Genomic DNA, 23,067 nt, shown 5'->3' on the forward strand with positions numbered 1-23,067 from the left:
CTTCACAAATTGCCTTGTGCCTTTCCTCATTAACCGACGAAGAAACTGTTTGACCGGCTTAAACTTGGGATCCACATTAAGGGTATGCTCAGCAAGTTCCCTCGGTACACCTGGCATGTCAGAAGGCTTCCATGCAAAGATGTCCCGGTTCTCACGGATGAACTCGATGAGCGCGCTTTCCTATTCCGGATCCATATTAGCACTGATATTGAACTGCTTTGATGAATTGCCAGGAACAAAATCAACCATCTTAGTATCATCTGTCGACTTAAACTTCATTAAGGCCTCATTCTCTGTGGTTGGTTTCTTCAAAGGTGTCATATCCGCCGGCTCAACATTGTCTTTATAAAACTTCAATTCTTCAGTGGCATAAGCCAACTCAGCATAAGCAGCATCACCCTCTTCACAATCCAGAGCGATTCTTCTATTGCCATGCACCATGATGGTGCCCTTGTGACCCGGCATCTTAAGCTGCAAATAAACATAACACGGCCGTGCCATAAGCTTGGCGTAAGCCGGCCGCCCAAACAAAGCATGGTATGGGCTCTTAATTTTCACCACCTCAAAGGTTAACTTCTCAGCTCTGGAATCATTGTCATCTCCAAAAGCCACCTTCAGTGTTATCCTTCCACAGGATACGCCGACTTACCAGGCACCACCCCATGAAAGATAGTAGAAGACGGCCTAAGATCCTTGTCGGTCAAATTCATACGACAAAAGGTCTATATTGATACTGCTGCCTCCATCCATGAGCACCTTCATGAGTTTATATCCTCCTACCTGTGGAGCAACCACCAATGCCAGCTGACCTGGATTGTCGACCCGGGGCGGGTGATCCTCTCGGCTCCATATAATAGGCTGCACAGACCACCTTAAGTATCGGGGCACCGCCGGTTCAACAGAGTTCACCGCCCGCTTATGGATTTTTGATCTCGCTTGCACAGACTTGTGGTGAACACATGATAGTGACCACCATTCAGCTACTTTGGATTAATCTGATAACCAGACTGCTGATCTTGGATTCCTTGGCCAGACTATTGATTAAAACTACCTTGATTGCCTTGACCCTGAAAGCCAGAGTTTGAACCGCCACCACCAAAGTCGGGTCCGTGAGAGCCGGATCCAGAGCCGCCATTTGGGCCATGATTGAAAAAATTGGAATTCTTAAACTCCTTCATAATGTAACAATCCTTCCACAGATGACCAGCTGGCTTCTCGCGTGTACCATGCCTTGGACAAGGCTGATTCATCACTGCCTCAAGGTTGAATCTTGACCCTCCAGACTGGGCGGTTTTCCCTTGTGATGCTGATTATTGTTATGTGCATTGGTGTTAGCCACAAAGTCAAAATTACCATCAGCCTTACGCTTACCGCTGCCACCTTGACCTGTTGGGTTATGCTGCTGCCCTTTTACATTGCCGCCTTTCTTTCCCTTACCCGGCTTATCATCATCAGACTCGGGGTCCTTGGTACTGTCAGAGTTGGCATATTTGACGAGAGCTTCCATTAGCTCCCCCATGTCGTTGCAGTGGCGCTTAAGCAGCCCCAGCTTCTGCTTAAGGGGGATGAAATGGCAATTTTTCTCTAACAACAGGACTGCAGAATCGACATTGATACTATCCGACGAGTGTATGATAGACGAGATTCAGCGCACCCAATGGGTTGTTGACTCGCCTTCACCTTGAATGCAAGAATCCAAATCCAGAATCGACATAGGCTGCTTGCATGTGTCTTTGAAATTTTGAATAAAACGCATCTTTAACTCTGCCCATGATCCAATAGAATTAGTGGGCTAGCTTTTTAACCAAGTACGAGCCGGCCCATCCAACATCATGGTGAAATACCTAGCACACGCAGCATCACCGACATCCAGCATCTCCATAGCCATCTCATAACTCTCAATCCAAGCCTCTGGGGGTTGATCCGCTGTGTAATTAGGCACCTTACGGGGGCCCTTAAAATCCTTAGGCAAGCGCTCGTTGCATAGAGCCGGCACTAAACATGGCACACCCAAGGTTCTAGAGGTTACTCCTGTCTCCATGGACGTTTAAGGATAAAACGGAGATTGCTGTTGAGCCGCCAGCTCCGCCTCACGCCACGCTCTGCCCTGGTCTATCAAAGCCTAGGCATCATTCCCGTGTGCGGCGGGTCAGGCCTACGAGGCTGATTGCGGTGTCGTTCACTGCTTGACACGGCCGGTTCATCAATATGCCTACTATAACTCTTTCTTGGACGTGGTGTTGAGTGGATACGATCACGATTGTATGAATAAGCCGCCTATTGGGCCATAGCCGTCTGAAGCAGTTCTCCGGCTCTCTGTATTTCCATTGCTGCTGGTGACTCATCTTGAGCTGGGAGAGCTGCCATTCGAGTTGCCGCAGCTATCATGTTATCCAAGGGGTTAGAAAAATGCCTCGGAGGTGTTGGAACGTGCTGTGGAGGGGTTAAGTTCAAGCGTGGGGGGTCTGCAGCTCGTGGCTGAACCGGTTCCCCAGCCGTTGGCGCCTCAGCGGCCCGATCCACACCGGGCGGGTTACTAGTTCCTCCCCCAGGCATGTTGAAATGGTTCCTCACATCGTAAGTTGGGGGTAGCCTGCTCGCATGCCTTCTGTTGAAGACAACATTTGATGCATCCCGGTCCAGGCTTAGCGGAAGCTCTCTGCCTGAAGCTATTCTGCCTCCCTTTGTAAAGCGGCTCGCTCCGTTGCCATCTGGGTGTTCTCCATGCTTAGCTCCTCCTTGGCTTGTGCTATCTCATCACGCAATTTTGCAACCTCTGTGTTATTCTGAGTTTGATTCGCCGGGTTAACCTCCGCCGTTAACAACGTTGTCAAAGCATCCAACAGATCAGACAAGACTTGAGCCAGCGAGCGCACAAGGCCTCCTGTCTCGGAAGCCGTCACCGCTGCTGACCCGGAGATCATTGCTCATGCAGTCGTAGAGGCCTGCGCTGGCTGTGTACCGGCCATGAAGACCGTGACCAAGTGTGGCGGCTGATAGGGGTCCGGAATACAGTCACCATTGGAACAACCCCCAAGCCCGCCATCCTGAACCTGGTAGATGGAGTTGGTCTCACCAGTAGAAGACTCGTCGCCTGAGTAAATAACCGTCTCACCACCAGATTCAGATCCTCCTTCTAGTTTCGCTCCATGAATCAAACCAACAAAAACATGCTTTCGGTCGGCTTTAGCCTTGGCGGGTCGCGCGCACCGAGCCGACTCGACGATGTCGGTGCAGATGTCCGGCTCAGCTTCCGACTCACCAAGCTTGCCAATGAAAACGTGGATTCAGCCAAAGGGGACCCGGTACCCGTACTCGATTAAGTCGGCCTTCGGGCGCCAGCCCTCATCGTCGAGGTAGAGCTTACCGCGACGACTCTTGGTCATCCGGCCCACAGCATACCCCTTGAGCCCTGCGAAGCTGCCCTTCAAGAACTCGAAACCACCGTGCGCTGGCCCCACGGTGGGAGCCAACCGTCATGGAATTGTCACGTCAGATGTCCTAGCATAAGGACTTAGGTGTGGAGCCATCGCAACGTAGTTATCTTGAAAGGGTTAAACGGGACAAGGGACACAGAGAGTTTATACTGGTTTGGCCCCTCGCGGTGGAGGTAACAGCCTAATCCAGTGTAGGGTGGTTATTGCTTGGGCTTCAATTACCAGGGAGCGAATACGCTTGACCTAGTTCTCGATCTCTTCTTTCCTGCCCTAAACTGCCACCGGGTCACCCCTTTATATACATAGGCTGATGCCCGATGGCCTACAGAGTCCCGGCCAGCTCATACACATCGTGTCCGGCTCGGTGATAGAATCTATATTTTCCTTAACATACAAGTTAACATATGGCGGTTTACGCCCAGGGGCCTCAAGTCACCTTTGGGTCTTGGGCCTTCAGTGAGCCTGCTTCATGAACCGCCATCTTCAACATCTTCATGGGCCTTGTTATTATGAACCGCCAGTGGTACCTCCTGGGCAGGTCATACCCAATAGTTATATCACCAACAATAACTGAAGCTGATCGAGGTTAATTGCATGGGTCTTGAGCGAGACTGTTCCGAGGAGGTTGTCATAGTAGGAGTCAACCATGTCTGCAATGTCGTCTTTACCGGTTGCAATCTCGTTGTTGTGTGATATGGAGATCATATTACTTCTTTGTCTTTGCATGCGCTTTGGTGGAATAGCCTGGTTTTTCCATCCCCCTCCCTAAGGTAAAGGAGGCGGGACCTTTGCCGCATGATAGATCTCTCCAAGGAGCTCAGGCCAAGAAGCTTGTGTTTCAACGGTTTGTGTAACTCTCTTTCATTTGTTGATAGCTCTCTCATGTCCATCGTTTTGTCAAGGTGGAGAATGATCTCTAGCGCAATTGCAACCTGTAGCTTCACATTTCCGATCCAGTGGTCACTCCATTTTTCGAGGCTCTTCGTCGTGGCCCTTAGTTTGTTGTCCAAAACCACATAGGGGTTTCCTCCCGATGGGATCGACATCCACGCCTCTGCCCTCCATGAACCCCTTTGCCTTAATCCAAAAATCCTCAAACTTGAAACGCCTTCCCATGCATAGGTCCGAATTGAGATCTAGCAATAGTTGGTAGTGGTCCGAAATCGCAAGACTGATCGCTGTGACGCAGCATCTGGGATACATGTCCTCCCACGATGAAGTGCATAACACATGATCCACCTTCTCTAATGTTGCCCTTTCCCTCCCATTCGACCATGTGTACGTCCTTCCGTTGAGGTATAGTTATTTTAGTTCTAGGGTGTTGAGGTTGCTACGAAACCGTGATAGCATTCTCCTATTTATTCTGTTGTTATTCTTGCCCTCCGGATTGACCAGCAAGTTGAAGTCGCCCACCACCATCCAACGGCTAGCTTGGAGCTCCCGGATGTCAACCAATTCCTGCATGAACTCTAACTTCTCATGATCGAGTTGTGGCCCATAAACACCCATTAGCCACCAGTGCACACCCTCCGCCAGGGTGACCAGGACCGTGTCCGTGAGAGCATTGGTGGTGTAGTTATGCTGGGAGAGTGTCACCACCAATGCGTCCCACGCCAGAAGCATTCCACCACGTGTGCCCGAGGCCGGCAAGTAAACAAGCTCTTGAATTTATTCCCAAGGAAATGACGAACTACATCAAGTGTTACAACCACCATCTTGGTCTCTAGTAAGCATACAATGCTAGGATTGGCCGCCCTGATGATAACCCACAAGTATAGGGTATTGCAACAGTTTTCGAGGGTAGATATTCAATCCAAATTTATTGATTCGACACAAGGGGAGCCAAAGAAAATTTTCAAGTATTAGTAGTTGAGTTGTCAATTCAACCACACCTGAAAGACTTAATATCTAGAGCAAGTATTTAGTAGCAAAGTAGTATGGAAGTGACGGTAACGGTGGCAAACGTAACGGTAGCAGTTTTGTAGCAATCGTAACAGTGCAACGGAGAAGTAACTAAGCAAAGATCAATATGTGAAAAACTCATAGGCAATGGATCAATGATGGGTAACCGGATGTAATTCATCATGCAACAGTTATAACATAGGGTGACACAGAACTAGCTCCAGTTCATCAATGTAATGTAGGCATGTATTCCGAATATAGTCATACATGCTTATGAAAAAGAACTTGCATGGCATCTTTTGTCCTACCCTCCCGTGGCAACGGGGTCCTAATGGAAACTAAGGGATATTAAGGCCTACTTTTAATAGAGTACCGGACCAAAGCATTAACACTTAGTGAATACATGAACTCCTCAAACTACGGTTATCACAGGGAAGTGTCCCGACTATTGTCACTCCGGGGTTTGCCGGATCATAACACGTAGTAGGTGACTATAACTTGCAAGATAGGATCAATAACTCACAGATATTTGTGAAAACATAATAGGTTCATATCTGGAATCATGGCACTCAGGCCCTAGTGACAAGCATTAAGCATGGCAAAGTCATAGTAACACCAATCTTAGAACATAATGGATACTAGGGATCAAACCCTAACAAAACTAACTCGATTACATGGTAAATCTCATCCAATCCATCACCGTCCAGCAAGCCTACGATGGGATTACTCACGCACGGCGGTGAGCATCATGAAATTGGTGATGGAGGATGGTTGATGATAACGATGGCGACGGATTCCCCTTTTTGGAGCCCCGAACGGAGTCCAGATCAGCCCTCCCGAGGAAGAACAGGGCTTGGCGGTGGCTCCGTATCGTAAAATGCGATGAATCCTTCTCTCTGATTTTTTTTCTCCCCGAACGTGAATATATGGAGTTGGATTTGAGGTCGATGGAGTTCCAGGGGGCCCACCAGGCAGGGGCGCATCCTAGGGGGTGCCCCCACCCTCATGGCTAGGGTGTGGGCCCCCTTCTGTTGATTCTTTCGCCAATATTTTTTATTAATTCCAAAACGTGACTCCGTGAAGTTTCAGGTCATTCCGAGAACTTTCATTTCTGCACAAAAATAACACCATGGCAATTCTGTTGAAAACAGCGTCAGTCTGGGTTAGTTCCATTCAAATCACGCAAGTTAGAGTCCAAAACAAGGGCAAAAGTGTTTGGAAAAGTAGATACGTTGGAGACATATCACCTAACCACTTGTGCCATTATGTTCCGACGAGCCGTATTCTTAATCCCACGAACGTTCCACACCAACATTTTGCATGCTTGAGCATTCATCTTATATGCCTACCAAAAGTATCTACAAGGCTGCAACTACTGTTGGCCTTCTGCCTCGCCCTCGCCCTCAAAGAGCGGCAAGATTGCCGGCTCCCAGACAAACAAGGCTAAGATTGCCTTGATGTGTGTGTTGCTGAGTGGCCTCTCGAATACCTGGACATAAGCTTGGAGCGCGTCATTGCTTATGATTTCTCCCTCATTTGCAAGACAAAGCTTGCGGATGAGGACATTCTATTGCTTGGATGCATTGGAACCATGTCCCACTCCTCTAACAAATTTGACACATCGTCTTGGATTAGACACCGGCTGTCTCTTTTGTCTTGGCCTCCTTGTGGGTGCGGCAAGCTCTCTGGAAGGTATGCATGCTAGAACTGGGGTAAGAACCTTCCTCAGCTGGGCGCACAGCGAGTCCAGTAGCGTACATACCAGCTACGTGCATGGCGTGCATCCGGCTATATGAGTGCCAGGCGGGCAAGTGGCAGGCTCCGGGCTGGTCGACAGGCCCACCAGGAATGCATCTTCCCTTGGTGCCCGTGGTGGGGTCTCTAGGTCCACATCCCTCTTCCAGTCATCTCGAATCAATTGGTAGTCGTCCATAGTTGTTCTGTCCAATGGGGAGGGCACATTCGAGATTTGGTCTTGTTCTGGGTCCAGCAGGTGTTCGCTACGGTTATTGTTCTCCACTGGCGGGAGCTCGATCATCCCATCCATCGATACTTGGAGGGAGCCCACTAGGAACGTGATTGGCTGGAAATCACTCCTCGCCTTGGCAACTAAGCCACTGGGCTCCATCTGGCGCGTCGGGTTCCACGTGTCGTTGGGTGTATCATACACAGGCAGCGAGTGGGCAGCTCTCCACCGCGGCAGAGTCACTGATTGGGGGGAGCCCATTAAGCCTCCAAGCTCCCACAGATCCCCTGTCGATGCCACTGGCTGGTGTGATCCTCGGGATGACACATGAGGATCAGGATCAGGTGCGTCTCCCTCGCTTTGAGCGGGTATTGCCGGTCTATCATCTGCCAAAGGCGGCACGTGGTAGGACAACTACTGCGGGGTTCCACTTCCGATGTTCTCTATGACGCGAGCGTACCAGCTGGAAGGCGCTAGGAGGCCTAGCTGTCTTGACGACTGGTCAGCGCAACTCATATAAAATCTGACATGTCTATGCTGCGGCAGCACCCCGACGACGCCACCGACGATCCACCTGAGCCCACCACCCAGGCGTCAGATGCGGGTGTCGGACGCGGTCCACCCTGCCGCACTGCAGCACCGCCCCGACTGTCTCCATTTTCTTCATTGCCTGATGGTGGTGAAGGTGGCGGCGGTGGCATGTCCACCCCAGGCCGTCGTCCATGATCCGCGGGTCCAGTACTATGATTGTCACCGGATACAACAGCGCCCTAGGCGCTTCGGCGACATGCACGTGCCTAGGTTCTTCGATGAACAGGAGACGGCGGCCAGAATTCTAGACGGGTCGTTGGTCCTAAACCACACCAGGAAGCCAGCCATGTCATTTCTCTGCACAGTACGATCGACGATTTGCTCCACAAAACCCAGGTCGTGCAAGAGAACTTCACCCATCCGCCTGGACTAGGCATGAGACGGGATGTCAATCAGTTCCAGCAGCACCAGGAAGGGCATGGTCGCGCCTGTAGCCTGGGCCTGTCGAGTCCACAGCCGGAGGGACAGCGAGCATCATGACGAAGAAGCCTGCCCACGGTCCACCATTAGCTGCCTAATGATCGGATGCTTGCAAATCACGAGGAAATCCTCTGGATAGAATCGGCAAATTGACATGTCGCCCGGACCGATGCCAAATTCCACGTGCAATGTCTTTGCCGCCATGCCAGATCCACCTACTGCTGATCACCGGTGACAGTGACCACCACAGCCTACGCCAGGTTCTCCTCCATGAGTGAGAGGTCCTCCGCCGCTTTGAGGAAGCAGCATTCCATAGGGGCCTCGTGCCCCGCGAGAGCACGCCCCTCCACCGAGTCCAACTGGCCCGCGAACGGCATAGCGAACCCGGGTCCGACCATGATCGCCCCAGCATTCGATGCGACAACCTCGCTCCAAGACCTGCCCAGCCGGACTGTGCATGGAGGGGGGCGGCGGTGGTGGCGGGAGATGGACCTCCGGGGGCGAGTGCGCATGCTACAGTAGCTACGGTTATGGCAGAGGGGGTGGGGCGTCCTGACATCGAGCAGAGGAAGCGGAATGCTCGATACTACCAGCGCCGGCGGTAGGTGCACATGTCTATCACACGGTGAGGGGCTCCGTTGCCTGGTGCAGCCCCGCGCTAGGTGGCCATGGCCCTTGCAACGGATGCACAACGTCTCCTTCTAGCACTTGGCCGAGATATGGCCCGCATCTCCATAGTTGAGCAGCACCATGAAGGACAGTCGAGATGCGCGTGTTCGACTTCTTGGTGGGGACGGGGTCCACGGGTGAGCGGTGGCGCCAAGCGGCACGGTGGGTATGGAGGGGTGCGGGGGCGCCTGGCCGATTTGGTCTGCCAGGCCGAAGGGCCAGCCACCGGGGGGGCATGGAGGACCGCCGATGCTGCCTTGGATGATGGGACCCAACATAGACCCAAGGACGTCCTGGACAATGATGGTAGACCAGAGGGGTGGATGAGGTGGGGAAGGCGAGATCGAGGATGACGAATCCCCGAGAGAGAGAGACCCTGGACGCCATGGGGGGAAGGGGCTTGAGGACACCGAGACCGGAGCGGTTGCCGGTGGGTTGGGCGGTGGCTGCGGAGACCGGAGTGGTCGTTGGCGGGGTGGATTGTGGCCACCGGGGTCGGAGTGGCGGCCGACGCTCAGGAGGAGGAGGAGGCGCTCAGGAGGAGGAGTCACTTGCCATGTTTCAAATGAACAAAACAGGCAAATTACAGCATATCCCATGTCACCAACAATGTGAAAGAATGACAAAAGTGAGTTGTGCATATAATGAAGTTGCCCTCTGCTAATTAGTCAGTACGGTAAAATAGCAGAATGTTGGTGCAGAAATGGAGTTGCCATGTTTGCTTGAGCAACAAGGCAATTGAAGGGTGTTTTATAATCACTGAATTTCCATGGGCATGGATAGTTGCCATGTAGTCATGCAGTAACATGGTAACGAGAGGATCTCTGAACATGAGGGAGTTGTCATTTGCTAAATGAACAGTACATAGAAAATGGAAAACATCTTGGTACACAAGGAGTTGCCATGTTTGAATTAAACATCGAGGCAATTAGGCAAACATGGCAAGGCCTTGGTTGAACATGTGAGAAAGTTGCCATCAGGTAATTAGTCCACATGGAAAACATTCAGGTTATTGCTACAAACAGAGTTGTCATGGTTACGAAAAGCAAAAAAGGCAATTAAGAATATTTTTGCAACCAATGAATTGCCATGAACATGCGCCTAATTAAACATGGAAGAACTCAACTCAATCTCACAACAGAACAAATCTAAATCTAGGGTTACTGTAAAAACAGAACAAACATTGCGCCGTGCCTCGGATTTGAACCACGTGATCCCTTTCAGAAGTCCAATCCCATAGTAGATGCCCCCCTAGATTGCTCCCATCAACAACGAATAACGACTCCATTGAAGTTAAGCCGGCGACTAGGTGAGCACAAAAGGCGAGGCGCGGGTGAGACGTACCACGACTAGGAGAATGAGAACTACTACCCTAACCATCAACACGTCAGCGACTCACCGGCGACATGGAAACGACGCCCCTAACACATCCACCACGGATTCGCCATGGATTCGCTGCCAAAAACAAAGAGATTCAAGAGAGGGGAAGCGACAAATGCAGGATTCCAGAGTAGGAGATTCGTGAGCGTTACCTTTGCACACTTCAAAATCCACCAGTGACGGAGCGACTGAGAGTCCTCCTGGCGACGACAACTAGTCTCCGCGAGACTTCCGCCACGATTTCGTCGGAGGTTGCCGCGGAATCGCCTCAGTGTCATCGCAGAATCGCTCTCGGGTCGACGCAGAGTCAAGGAGAAGTGGGTGGGGAACGGATGCAAACGGGAAGGGAGCGCGGCTGTGCAGTGAAAAAAACGGCTACGTGCCAAGAATTAAGCGAGGTGGCGGTCGTGCGAGCGTAGAGCAGTTTCACCGCACGGAGAGCGAGCGACCGTATGCTAAAGGGAATGGATGCAGTCCGCTCGGACAAGGAGCAGATCGCGCACACAACGTTGTGCACTTACGTGACACTTGACTCAGATGGCAACTGCTGCAATATTCGTGCAAATCAATCCAACAACAGCTATTGCGTTCAGGCCAACTTGATAAGTGCCACAATTGCGGCACTTGTTATTTGGGATACACTAGCAAAAGGGCCCTTGCGTTGCAACGGGTGAAGAAAAAATATCACCCCGCCTCTGTTTCACTATGGTGCCCCACCTATGTTCCTAATTATCTTTCTTACGACGCTTGTTGCCGATGGCTGCCGTTCCATTTGATTGCAACATGTAATGATCTCATAGGAGAGATCATGCTAGAGTGTAGCTTCTAATGAATATGTACAAGCTTCGGTTTAAGCTGCTGCCCTCTAAAACTAGTTCCACAACATAGAAGTTACTACCATAAATAACTTTATCCAAACACCGTAACAACTACCTTGCAGATAAAAAAAGGTAGTAGAATGCTTCTTACTAGTTGATAAGATTAGACATGCAAATATTGAACCAACATTAATAATTTAGATAGAAAATACAGGATATGTATTTTATCTATCAGCAGTGAAGAAGTGTAGACCTGTCCTAGGTTGCAGTTATTTGTGTTAGGATTTAATTAATCCTGTTAATCCCTACTTTTTCTAAAGGAGGCGGTTGCCTCGTGTTCCTTCGGAGACACCCCTTCAGGGGTTATATATATGTGTAACCCATCATCAATGAGAACAAGGAATTCACTTTTACATCTGTTCCAAGGCTCTCTCGATTGTCTCTCGTTTCCCTTTCTAACACGTTATCAGCACGCCCTGCCGAGAGAGCAACTGCGGCTACGCGCGATGGAGTCGTTCTCGGATGACAGCCCTCGCGGATTGGGGCGGTGGATGCGGACGATCCAGATCTCCGATCGGCGTGCAGCCCGCTGCCACCCGATCCATGCCACCACCATGGTGCTAAACGTGGCGATCCGATCGGCAACTTCCCGTCAATGGCAAGAAGGCCTACAAAGAGGAATCAATCAAGTACACTTTTTGATCTTGTCTTCTTCTAATAATCAATCAATGATCTGATTGTTACCTGTACGCCTACGCACACAAGCAAATTGCTCTCATCTGAGTGCGTAAAGGAGGAGAAAAGAAAGTACCATCGAGCCGCTCGCTGCTGGCATGACCGCACAAGGCAGCGGAGACGCTGGTTGCGGCCGATGGTGCCAACGGTGATCTACCGCACGGCTGCATCACCGGTGGCAGAGGCCCAGCGCTCCAGCCCGCAGCGGCCGGAGGCGCCGTTCACAACCTACATGGAGATGCCCCTCAAGGAGCATGGCGGCGCCCGTGGCTGCTGCTCCGCAGCGAGGCACCAGCCGGTGTATGACAAGACGTGCCACGGCCCACGGGCGAGCGGCTGTGATGGAAACAACCGCACGCGCTTAGCGCGCGGTGCCCGCATCCTCGACCTCCCGGTGGCGGAGCTGGCAACCATGGCATGCATCCTCGCGATGCGGCGGCGTAGCGACCTCAGCGCGAGACGCACAACAACGCCCCCCAGCGGCTCTTGACGCTGGACGGCGGGCGAAGGCATCCATGGCAAGTGGCATCGATTGGCTTCAGTCCCCGCCGGACCAAGTTGCCGGCTCCAGCGGTTTCGTCCCTGCCGCGCCGCCTCGACTGGCCGCCGCCCGGCAGCGCCGCGCCGCGCCCCGCGACCGCCCCATGCGCCGCGCTCCGCCCGCGCCCGGCCGTGGCCGCTGAGGCGACGGTTACAGGGATGGCCACACAGGAGAAAGAAAGGGCATCTTATCCTTTCAGCCATTTCTCGATTTAGTCCTCGGACTTTATCTTAATGTTAACTGGGTCCAAGTAAATTCTGATTCGATCCTGAGGCTTACGAATCTTTGCAGTTTAGCTCTATGCTTTACTGTATTTTACAATCGAGCCATCTGGCTCCTTGGACTTTGCATTTTCAGCCCTTTTTCTGTTGAGTTTTAACATTCCAGAAAATATGTGGTTATTATATATGGCATGTTCAATGCGTTTGCTTTTTAGCAATCCCTATAACATGTCTTATTAGTCCAACAATATTGTTTTGCGATTGAGATTAAATTTTTCTCGCATAACAATATTGATTTGCGATTGAGAAAAAATAATGTTTTCCTCTCAGAAAACAATCTCATTGCGATTGAGATTAATTTTCTCTCGCAAAATATTAATTCACCCTGCTGAATTATCTTGCAACTTGATACAAGATCATCTCATTTTATTTTGAGGTCTATACAATTCAAGTTTTTCACTTGAACATCAAGTTTGCAACATCGTTACTATTCATTACAATAGTAGTGTATATCTGTTGAGTACCGAGATGTATTTCAGATCTTAAGTTGATGTAATATATTTCCACGTTTATCACGTGTTGAGACTAATTACGTTCATTTGCAATTGGCTCTTGCAAAGATAAATTCAGTACCTCTACAGTACTGTTTCTCCATTGAGTACGATGTATTCCGGAATATATCTATGATGCATTTATTTCCATGTTAAACACATGTCGAGATTAATACGTCTATTTGCAATTGAAATTTTCAATTTCTTGCAAATACAGATGCAACATTCAAAGTGATTTCGTCAAATTGATGCTTGGGATCACAAGGTAGTCATATGGATCTACTATCTATGCAGATTATTGATGACTACTGATAAAGCATATATTTTATCGTTTTTGACATTATGATTGCTTTACAAAGTGTTCTCCCACACATTTTACTAAGTCATGACATAAGGCACTATGAGTGAGTATCTACTGATTTCATCAGATTATACTCCCTAGTGCTACGAGATCTACTTCATTTTGAAGATTATCTTCAAGATGTCATACTTGGCAATTTGAGATTCACACTAATGGTTTCAAGATAACTTCTTGAAATACCCATTGATTTTGCTAAGTTCATTACAATAACATATGGCTATAGAGTTTGAGGCATTCGTCCTCAATGGCCACCACTGCACTATCTGGGCCATGGACATCATGATCGCTCTTGTGTCTCGTGGAATAATGTGTGCAATCCAAGACCGTAGGATTCACCTCTGGTCGGAAACACACCGCTAACAGAAACATATGTTGCCTTATAAATCTTAAGGCATAAGATTAGATCTTAGCATCTGGTTATTATGTATCAGCAATTCCTGGGATACAATGAACCTCAAGGGCAAAGGTTTGAATCTTACTTCAACCTTCAATCCGACATCACTAGCTGTGACGGGATCCTATGGGCACGGAGAATGTGATGGTTGAATATGCCTCAACCGACATGTTTGGAGACTATGAGTAGTCTTTCAATCTCCTGAGTTGTCAATATTATTAATGTCCATTTACGATGTTATAACAACAACATAAGTATTGTTGTCATCATATATTGTATATCACAATATATTGTATCAAACACTTTGGTATGAATACATTTGTATGTATTCTATATATCAAACAGTGATTTTCATATTGAGAATCTTCATGTCTATATATAGATTTCTACGGGAGTCAGTCCGATGAAAAATGATATGTGCCTTGTGGGCATATGTACCACAAACTCTATACTCAGTGAAGTCCAATGTTTCCACTCTCATTGAGAGAAAGGAGATATTTTAAAATTGCTAGACGCGATGAGGTATTTGTTGGCTCAACTCGAGTCATATTTACTATCCCTGTGGGTACTCGAGTAACGTCAGGATGCTTCATTGCTTCCCAAAGTTTAACTCATACCCTACTAAGCTATGAGATATTCGTCAACATGGTTTCCATAGTGAAACTTATGCTGACAAGAAAGAAAAATACATTCTCTTTACCATATGCAACGGATATGGCAAGCACATTCTATGTGTATCATCTGGATTGTACTACACATAAGACACAACCCGTAGCACATGTTGTGTACGAGATAGTTTTCCAGAGTGTCTTGTACATGACAAATTTGGCATACTCGCCTTGGTCATCGAGACATTGGGTTGAAACAGAAACTATCAGCAATTCCAATAGTTTATGATTATTATGATGTTAAATTCTAACATCATTTGGATTTTATGTGCACTACAAGTGACACGGGGAAGCTAATTTTAAGGCTCGCACACCTTAAAGTCTACGCTGAACCACTCAGACTCCTTGAATGCATCAAGTTGAGGTAAGTGGCTCTTCCCATCCATTGACTAGACTATTCAGGTATTCCATGGTTCTAAAAGACATATCTACATGATGGTCTTAAATGTGTGCTTTATTCACACGAAACCATTGGCTCATTATCCTGACATCGATTTCAAGCAAATCGAATGGATTACATTGCAGAATTCTCCTTAAGTGCCTTCTCTATGGCCCTTGGATTGAGTTTAGCAATTTGTCCTAAGGTCTAGACTCAAAATGGTTTGGTAGAATCCTATCCAAATAGTTAAGCTCATTGCATAATCTTTACTTTGGAATTGCAACTTGCCAACTTTACGTTGGAGTCATGCAGTTTTACACGCTCATGACAGAACTGCATAATATTATTCCCCTGTATATTTGATATGTGGATATCTACCAAGTATTTCCTATCTACGATAATTCGGTTGCATACCGATATCACCACCCGGCATACATCATTGGCCTCTCAACATATAGTTGGGATCTATGTGAGGAATAACTGTATTTTCGTCAATACCTCAAGCCCCCGCACGGGGAGTTATTCAAGGTCAGTATGCTGATTCAATGAGGAATATTTCCGGGCATTAGGGGGAGATTTCAAGTACCATAAAGAATGCCAGGAAATTAGTGGAATGTTCAACACATTTCTGCCTCAAATCCACGTACTCAAAGATCTGAACTATGCGTTCAAAAGATTTGCAACACATTGCAAATAACCTGCCAGATTCATTTACTGACTATAAAGGTGTCACACAATCCTACAATCCTACAAAAGTACGCCTGAAAGAGTGGAGGTACGAACAAAATCCACTCCACTCCCCGTTCAAAGTAACAGGGGGAGATGTATGGCAGAAGTACGTTGGGATTCAGCTTATCACAAGCAAGGATATCAAGGCCTGTGAATCAGTAAATGCAAGTCAACTTCATGTTGGCAGACACCTAATGGGTAGTATACACCCAGTGGACGGGAAACCTCCACCAACCCAGGTCATAGTGCACACAATGACCGGGACATCGGAATACCCGACTCAATTGCATTGGGAAATCGCGAGGAGTCACCATGGGTAACGATATTTCCGTCAACTATATATTGATATATAGATTCTGGAGAATCATATAACCGGAAGTCTACAATTGTCGACATACATTTCTCAACTAGATTGCAAAAACCTTTCAAATGATTCAGATCCAAAGACCATGGCCATGGCAAAGTGTGAACAACACTCGGACTGAACTCAAGTAAAGGGTATAGTCTAGATAGAAATGATCTTGCTCAATAATGGGAAGGTATTCATAAGCAATACCTACACCAGTTTTCTTCTGGAAATAGAATTGAGAACAATAAGGTGGTGAAACAAAGAGCAAGTATTGTAGCACAAGGGTTCACGCAGATACCCAACTATTCTCCTGAGGTGGAATCTCATTCCGATAACTTATATAATTGGCAGTTCAAAATCATCTATCTCTGCAGTTGATAGATGTAGCGATCACATATCCATGTGGATCACTAGATTCAGACATATATGATTGATTTCCGATGGAATCTCAATTCTGAATCGAAATACAAAATGCAACATACATTGTGTAAAATCGGTAAGCCACCATACTGCTTATTGTTGTCGGTACATATGGTACAACCGACGTAGTGAGATCCTTATACACAAGGATTATTCCTATAATGATGATTATCTATGCGTTGTGTGTCTGCAATGACGACACATGTAATCATCTGAGTGACGGACTTTAAAATGAAGGATTTGGTAAACCAAAATACCGCTCGTTACTACAACTTGAACACCTTCATTCATGCATTATGGTATACTATGTTGTTTATATCCAAAATATATTGGAGAAATTCATTGTGGACAAATCTTATCTATCCATTACTCTCATGGTAGTTCATTCTCTAGATGTAAAGAAAGATCTATTAGACCAAAAGATGATGGAAATGAGATATTGGAACTCAACGTTCCATAATGCCGTTGGATCCACCAAAGACAATTGGTTGGTACTCAAGAATATCTTTCGATATCTCCAAGGCATGAAACATCTTGTCCTGGTTTTTCAGTTTCGGAGAAATCTGAACACCAATATCATTGGTTACATGGATCAGATCCCCACTATCAGATCATACACAAATTTAGTGTTCCTACTTGGTGTGGTAGCCCTCTCATGAAGAGTCTTCAAATCAGACCTCATGGCTACATTCACCAACCATTATCTCAACGATAATGTTTCTTGTGTTGCCCGGATGCAAACAGGTTACATAATAAGCAATATCACTATATTGCATATCTTGCAAGTCAAATCATGCGACTGATTTGTTCAGCGGGTCTCTACCAATTTCTATGTCTTGGTATGTGGCGGCTTCGAATTTTTGCAAGAATCAGGGGGAGTATCTTCCTGAATTGTTTCTGTTCAATGCATCATATTATGCTCTTTTTCCTTTCATGAGTTTACTTTACAGGTTCTCATAAATGTTTTTAATGAGGTAATATCAACATGAGATCATATGTCATACTTTCTGTTTTCCCCATCGGGGTTTTTAGGAAAGTATATATGACATATTTATTGTCCTCTAAACTCTATGGATTTTCTCGTATTGAGTTAAAAGAGACAATTACCATTATATGTTGCATCATTTTCTCCTTATTTTTCCACTGGGTTTGAAGGAGTTTTAGCAACATATAGAACACATATCTCCTCATATTTTTTCCCACAGGGTTTTGGGAGGAGCTTCTCAAGATGATGATACTTACATTAACAAGCATGGATTGGGGAGAGTGTTAGGATTTAATTAATCCTGTTAATCCCTACTTTTCCTAAAGGAGGCGGTTGCCTCGTGTCCCTTCGGAAACACCCCTTCGGGGGTTATATATATGTGTAACCCATTATCAATGAGAACAAGAATTCACTTTTACATCTGTTTCAAGGCTCTCTCGATTGTCTCTCGTTTCCCTTTCTAACAATTTGTATAGCTTCGAGTCACTTGAGCAATACTAACGACATGCAACATCAACTTTCAAATAATAAATGAGGTTGTTGCCGTTGATACACATGATCATTGTAACATTTGCACCGAGATGGAAGTTAAAAGGAGCAAAATCCAACAGCAGAAGCACCGTCTTCAGAATTTTTTTACTACAACAACCTAGTACGGGTATACCTCCAAACAAATCGTTAAGCAACCTAGTAAACTGAGATCTGGTAAGCTCCCTCAATTCTTTCCGTCGTGGTGAACGCGCCAAATTCCAGCTCAATTTAGATTCATTTTGGCCCTTCAAGTAAATATTTTTGCTTATCTTTTTCTTTTTATGTAAACAGATTCTCTCTCTAAAACCAGCTTAGTTAGCCATCCGGCCCATTAACCGCAAGTCCCAGCTGACCTCCCTTTTACACTAAGCGAGCCCCATCTCTCCATTGTCTCTCTCTCTCTCTTGATCCCTATTGCGCCGTCACAGGAAGAGAGGCTGCCCCGAACCTGTTCTACTGCTTGATCCTCTCCTCGCGGCGGCAGCGATCCAGGCGCCCTCATCGGCGGCCTTCTTTTCCCTTGTCTCTCATGACTCCCTGTCTTTCTAACCCTCAGCTACCGACGATGTCGTTTCCCCATGCGGGGGGTCGTCCATGGCGCCTCTGCCTTGAGCAGCCGCTGCGGCAGCTCCCCTGTGCCGCTCCTCCTACCGCGCCTGCAGGCGAGACGCCATTTCTTTGCTGCGCTGCTGCCCTTTGCCTCCTCCCACGCGTCCCTGCGTCTCCCCGAGCGCACGTGCGCCCCTCAGTGGCGTCGTCCACAGCCAAGACTCGTCGTCTTCACCTTCATCCTTCGCTACAACTCTCTTTGTCTCTCTTCGTTGTCGCTGTGGCAGAGAGAGACAAAGAGGAGAGGAGGGGTCAGAACACGGACATTGGATCAGTACTTGCAAAGGAGACCAACAACACGGACCTAGTTGGCTGGATGTCAAAGGGTGGTCCAATCCGTTACGTTGATCATATTTCAAATCTCAACCGTCAATCTATGTCATTTACGTAAAATTAACGGATATAAAATGGTGTCGTATGGAGAATGTATTATGTTCATGTGGCATACTTTGACCCTGTTTTTTGATCGGCTAGCTCTTGTCCAAACATCAGGAGAGTTACATGAGAGTACGCCCCTGACTTCGTGCAGCCGGCGTCGCCTCCGCCTCCTCCTCCTAACTCCACTACGCCACCGCCACCGCCACGAGCAGCAGCAGCCCAGTATTGGCAGCAGCGGCTCGTTGCTGTGCTCCCGCCGGCGATGTGAAGAAAAAACTTCGATGTGCATGTGCTGCTGCTTGAAGATGCACTGATACCCTCAGCAATCAACACGTTCATTCTAATGCACCACTATCAGCGCCATGCAACAACGCGGTACAGTACAACACATCGATAAATAAGGCCAGCGGCATATTGGCTTTCCATCAACATTCAGGCAGGATAGTTAAACAAACTTCACAACAAAGCAACTGTAGCAAACATTAGGTACTGTAATTCAGAACAACTAGTGCATATGTCTGAAGTTCTGAACTCTAAACTGAATCAACACAAAGTTCTGTCACGACTAAGCCAAAGCATACCGCAGCGATAACTACTTACACCAGGTGCTGGCTCTTATTGATGTAACCGGGGTATCACTCTTCACTTATTAGGCAGATGCAGAACCCATGAGGGCCACTATCTTGGTATGGATATCATCCTTCCTGCCACCAACAACAGTGTCCACCTTCGCACCGTCCTTGATAAACAGGAAGGTTGGCATTGCCTCAACGTTGTATGCTTCAGCGACATCCTGTTGAACAAGGAGATGAAGGGCATTACTTCACTCTCACTAAGGAGACATATTTTGGAGGATCATGGAGCTATGCTTACCTTCAGCTCGTCAACGTCCACCTTCAGGAAGATGGCGCCAGGGAACTTCTTGGCGTACTCAGCAAAGACTGGGGCTATGACACGACAAGGACCGCACCAGGAAGCAGTGAAGTCAATGATCACCTGAAGAGCAAAGAAGTACATAAATTCAGACTAAGCTTGTGACAAGGACTAAGGTTACAAAACCACCAGTATCCTTGATTATTTTAGGAGAGTACGTACATCATTTCGTTCGTTTCGTTCGTTTCCCCCCTCCCACGTTGCCCCCACATGCTAAAAAAATGCACCCTCCCAAGGAAAAAAATCCAGAAAACTGACCACCCTGCCGTCAAGAACACCTGCCATGGACTTTCACTGCTAAATAGATGGATGGATTGAGTGAAATGAGGTTTGGACTTGGACTTGGTCGCTGCTAAATAGATGGATGGATTGAGTAGTGTAACTGATGTTTCAAGTTCCTTTTCTTTTCTTGCACGGGTTGAGGACGTGGTGCACGAGAAGTGCATGTGCCTCATCTTAACTACCTGGACCTCGACCACAATCTTTAGTGTGTCTCTTCAAATTCTAGATTTCATTCTGTATGAAGTTTATGCAGCACTGCTTGTTGCAAGATACGGCATGACACTTTCATGATAATTTTTCAGAAATAATGCAACTGCAAGCTTGTGACTCAACAATGCATCCTAACTGCTTGCCTTCAATGCTATTGATTTGCTCATTTTTTGAGGCAGGTGCACAAGCAATTGTAAGGAGGTGCGATGGACTTTTGAAGTGTCAACGATACTGAGTTAGGGCGGATGAAGACAATGGTGGGAGGGGGGGGGGGGATGCCACTTTATCTTTTCGGGTGGTTATAAGAAACATGATAGTTAGCTAAGAAGAAAGAAGCGGGATCAATATTTGCCATAATGAAACTGGAAAGGTATTATGTTCATCACAGTTTTGAATTAAAACAATTGTTTGAATATGGTAACTGGCAGAGCCAGATTCTGTGGCAACCCCCAACAGAAAATGTTCAGGGTTGACTCAACAGACCTGACTCCCCGTTTCAACACATTATCACAGTTTACGTTAAGAAAGACCTGAATTTCACAATATTTCAACATTGGCTCCAAACGTTGCCAAATTTTATCTAAGTAAGCCTACAACACACCCGAATTTCAAGCAGTTTCAACATCACCTCCAAATAATGCCAAAATATATGTCAGTTCGCCTTGAAAGCATGTGTGCTCAAAAAGATAACTAACGGTGATTTCAAGTACAGTAAGCTGCACCTTTACACATTGCTTCAATCTGTTCCAAGGTTTTTAACCAAATTAGGATATCAAGATCTCAATTCTCCAGTAAGTTATGACAAAGTCAAAAGTTGAATGCATAATTAAGGCATCAACCCTCCTGGTAATCCTGAACAAATATTAACCAAAAGTACCACCCATGGCCAAATCACTAAAATCACGCACCTTAGGCCCTGTTCGGAGTCACTCCAACTCCTAAAAATACGAGGAGCTAGAGCATCTCTTTCCCAGCTCCGTGCCTTTTGACTCCAGTTCCGGGAGCAGAGTGGTGGAGTGGCGGGTCTCCGAACAGGGCCTTAGGATAACTAAGGGTGATTTCAAGTACAGTAAGCTGTACCATTTACACATTGCAAAATCAACAGGCAACATGTTCAGAGTTTTTAACCAAATTAGGATATCAAGATCTCAATCCTCTCAAAAGTTGAATGAACAATTTTTGACCAAATTAGGATATCAACCCTCACCTGATAATCCTGAACAAATTAACCAGAGATTAAGATCAACCATACGTAACACCTGACAGTTAACCAAAGGTTCCAACTCCCTCTCCCTCTCCCTCTCTCATCAGCCATTCACTAAAATCATGCAGCTTAGGGGCATCACACAGAGATAAACATTAGTAGTAATACTAAGCTACAGATCGGGGCTGTGCAATCCAGGTTCCGAATTGGGCGACCTATGAGACGAAAACTAGGATTTGCTAGTAAACGTATGAGATCTGAACAAGTCGGAAAATCATCCACCCTAATCGTCCAAAACACAATTCCGCCGCACGCCCGCACAGATTGATGTCAAGTTTCCCAACATCGCGTTAGTGCTACGACGAACCGGAGATGACCTAGACCCCACAAACACATAAAAAAATACGGAAAAAAAGGGAGACGGAGGAGGATTGGGACTGGGATCGGGAATCGCATTCGCGTACCAGCTTGCCGGGTGTCGAACTCTTGCTTGGTGTGGCACGCTATCACGGCTCCCTCCTCGGCGGCGGCCATCCCCTTCCGCGGTGATGAGATTGAAGGTGATTTTGGTGCGTGCGCGTGTGAATAAGGTTTTCTGTTGTCCTTGTGGTGAGAGAGATTATTGATGGGACAGGTGGGGGCGCATTTATAGAACTGAATTTGGCGTGGAATGACTGGGGTACCCTCAGGGTCAGGGGTGTCATGTTCCACGCACCGACCGCGGACCGCTAGACCAAGACGTCACGACGCTCGTCTCCGGCCGCCTGCTGCTGCTGGTTGATCGCAGACGCCTTCTTCTCGAATGTTCCGTCGTTTTTGCTCACCGTTAAGCAATTGATTATACTTTTTCGGTTTTTTTATTTAGACCTTAATAAGTTCCGAACGTTTCGGAATTTAAGCATGTGATCCCGAACTTTTTTGATGGCAACTTTAGTTGCTGTGAGATTGCAATTTTAGTTGTTAACACATGGTAACTTTGTTCCATTTCAATTTTTTATCAGAAAATTATCATGTTTGTCAACATCGCCTTAACTAAAGTTGCCATGAAAAGAGTTCGGGATGACATGCTTAAAAATCGAATGTTCGGGATTTATCTATTCTGTTTTATTTTAATATAAAGACAGTCTAAAGGCATCTTGCATCTGATTAAAATCGAGCAAAACAAGGTCCGCTAGACATAAAACAACCTAGGAAAAATAAAATTACATTGAAAATCATACCCTCCGTCTCGGTTTATAAGTCATATGCATATTTCTAGGTCGCCAATTTGGGCACGAAAATACAACTTATATAGATAAAAAATATACCATTAGAAAATACAACATCTAAAATTTATTATGTTATATTATTTGTAATATATAAATTGTATTTTGTTGGCCAAACCACTCATCGAGGCCCTGTGTA

The 23,067-nt window shown here is 46.9% G+C and overlaps 1 protein-coding gene and 1 long non-coding RNA gene across 2 annotated transcripts; both read right to left on the minus strand.

Moving 5' to 3' along the window:
* Nucleotides 1–11,359: 11,359 nt before the first annotated feature.
* Nucleotides 11,360–12,602, minus strand: LOC123044887 (uncharacterized). The gene is made up of 2 exons (XR_006420670.1): nt 11,928–12,602; nt 11,360–11,851 (listed from the first exon to the last, which is right to left on the minus strand). It is a non-coding gene; the product is annotated as an uncharacterized lncRNA (long non-coding RNA).
* A 6,826-nt stretch (nt 12,603–19,428) lies between these two features.
* LOC123039207 (thioredoxin H-type) lies at nt 19,429–20,252 on the minus strand. The gene is made up of 3 exons (XM_044462468.1): nt 20,226–20,252; nt 19,908–20,030; nt 19,429–19,827 (listed from the first exon to the last, which is right to left on the minus strand). The coding sequence occupies exons 1-3, from the start codon at nt 20,250–20,252 to the stop codon at nt 19,684–19,686; spliced, it is 294 nt and encodes a 97-aa protein (XP_044318403.1). The 3' UTR covers nt 19,429–19,683.
* Nucleotides 20,253–23,067: the final 2,815 nt, after the last annotated feature.

Source organism: Triticum aestivum, chromosome 2B (genome assembly GCF_018294505.1).
Source record: "Triticum aestivum cultivar Chinese Spring chromosome 2B, IWGSC CS RefSeq v2.1, whole genome shotgun sequence".
Lineage (NCBI taxonomy): Eukaryota > Viridiplantae > Streptophyta > Magnoliopsida > Poales > Poaceae > Triticum > Triticum aestivum.

Coding starts and splice junctions, on each gene's coding strand:
- LOC123039207 (XM_044462468.1), bottom strand. CDS start 20,252: ATGGCAGGTGTTCTTGACGGCAGGGTG. Junction 20,031..20,225: donor GTGTTCTTGACGGCAGGGTG/GTCAGTTTTCTG, acceptor TTTGCTCTTCAG/GTGATCATTGACTTCACTGC. Junction 19,828..19,907: donor TGGACGTTGACGAGCTGAAG/GTAAGCATAGCT, acceptor CTTGTTCAACAG/GATGTCGCTGAAGCATACAA.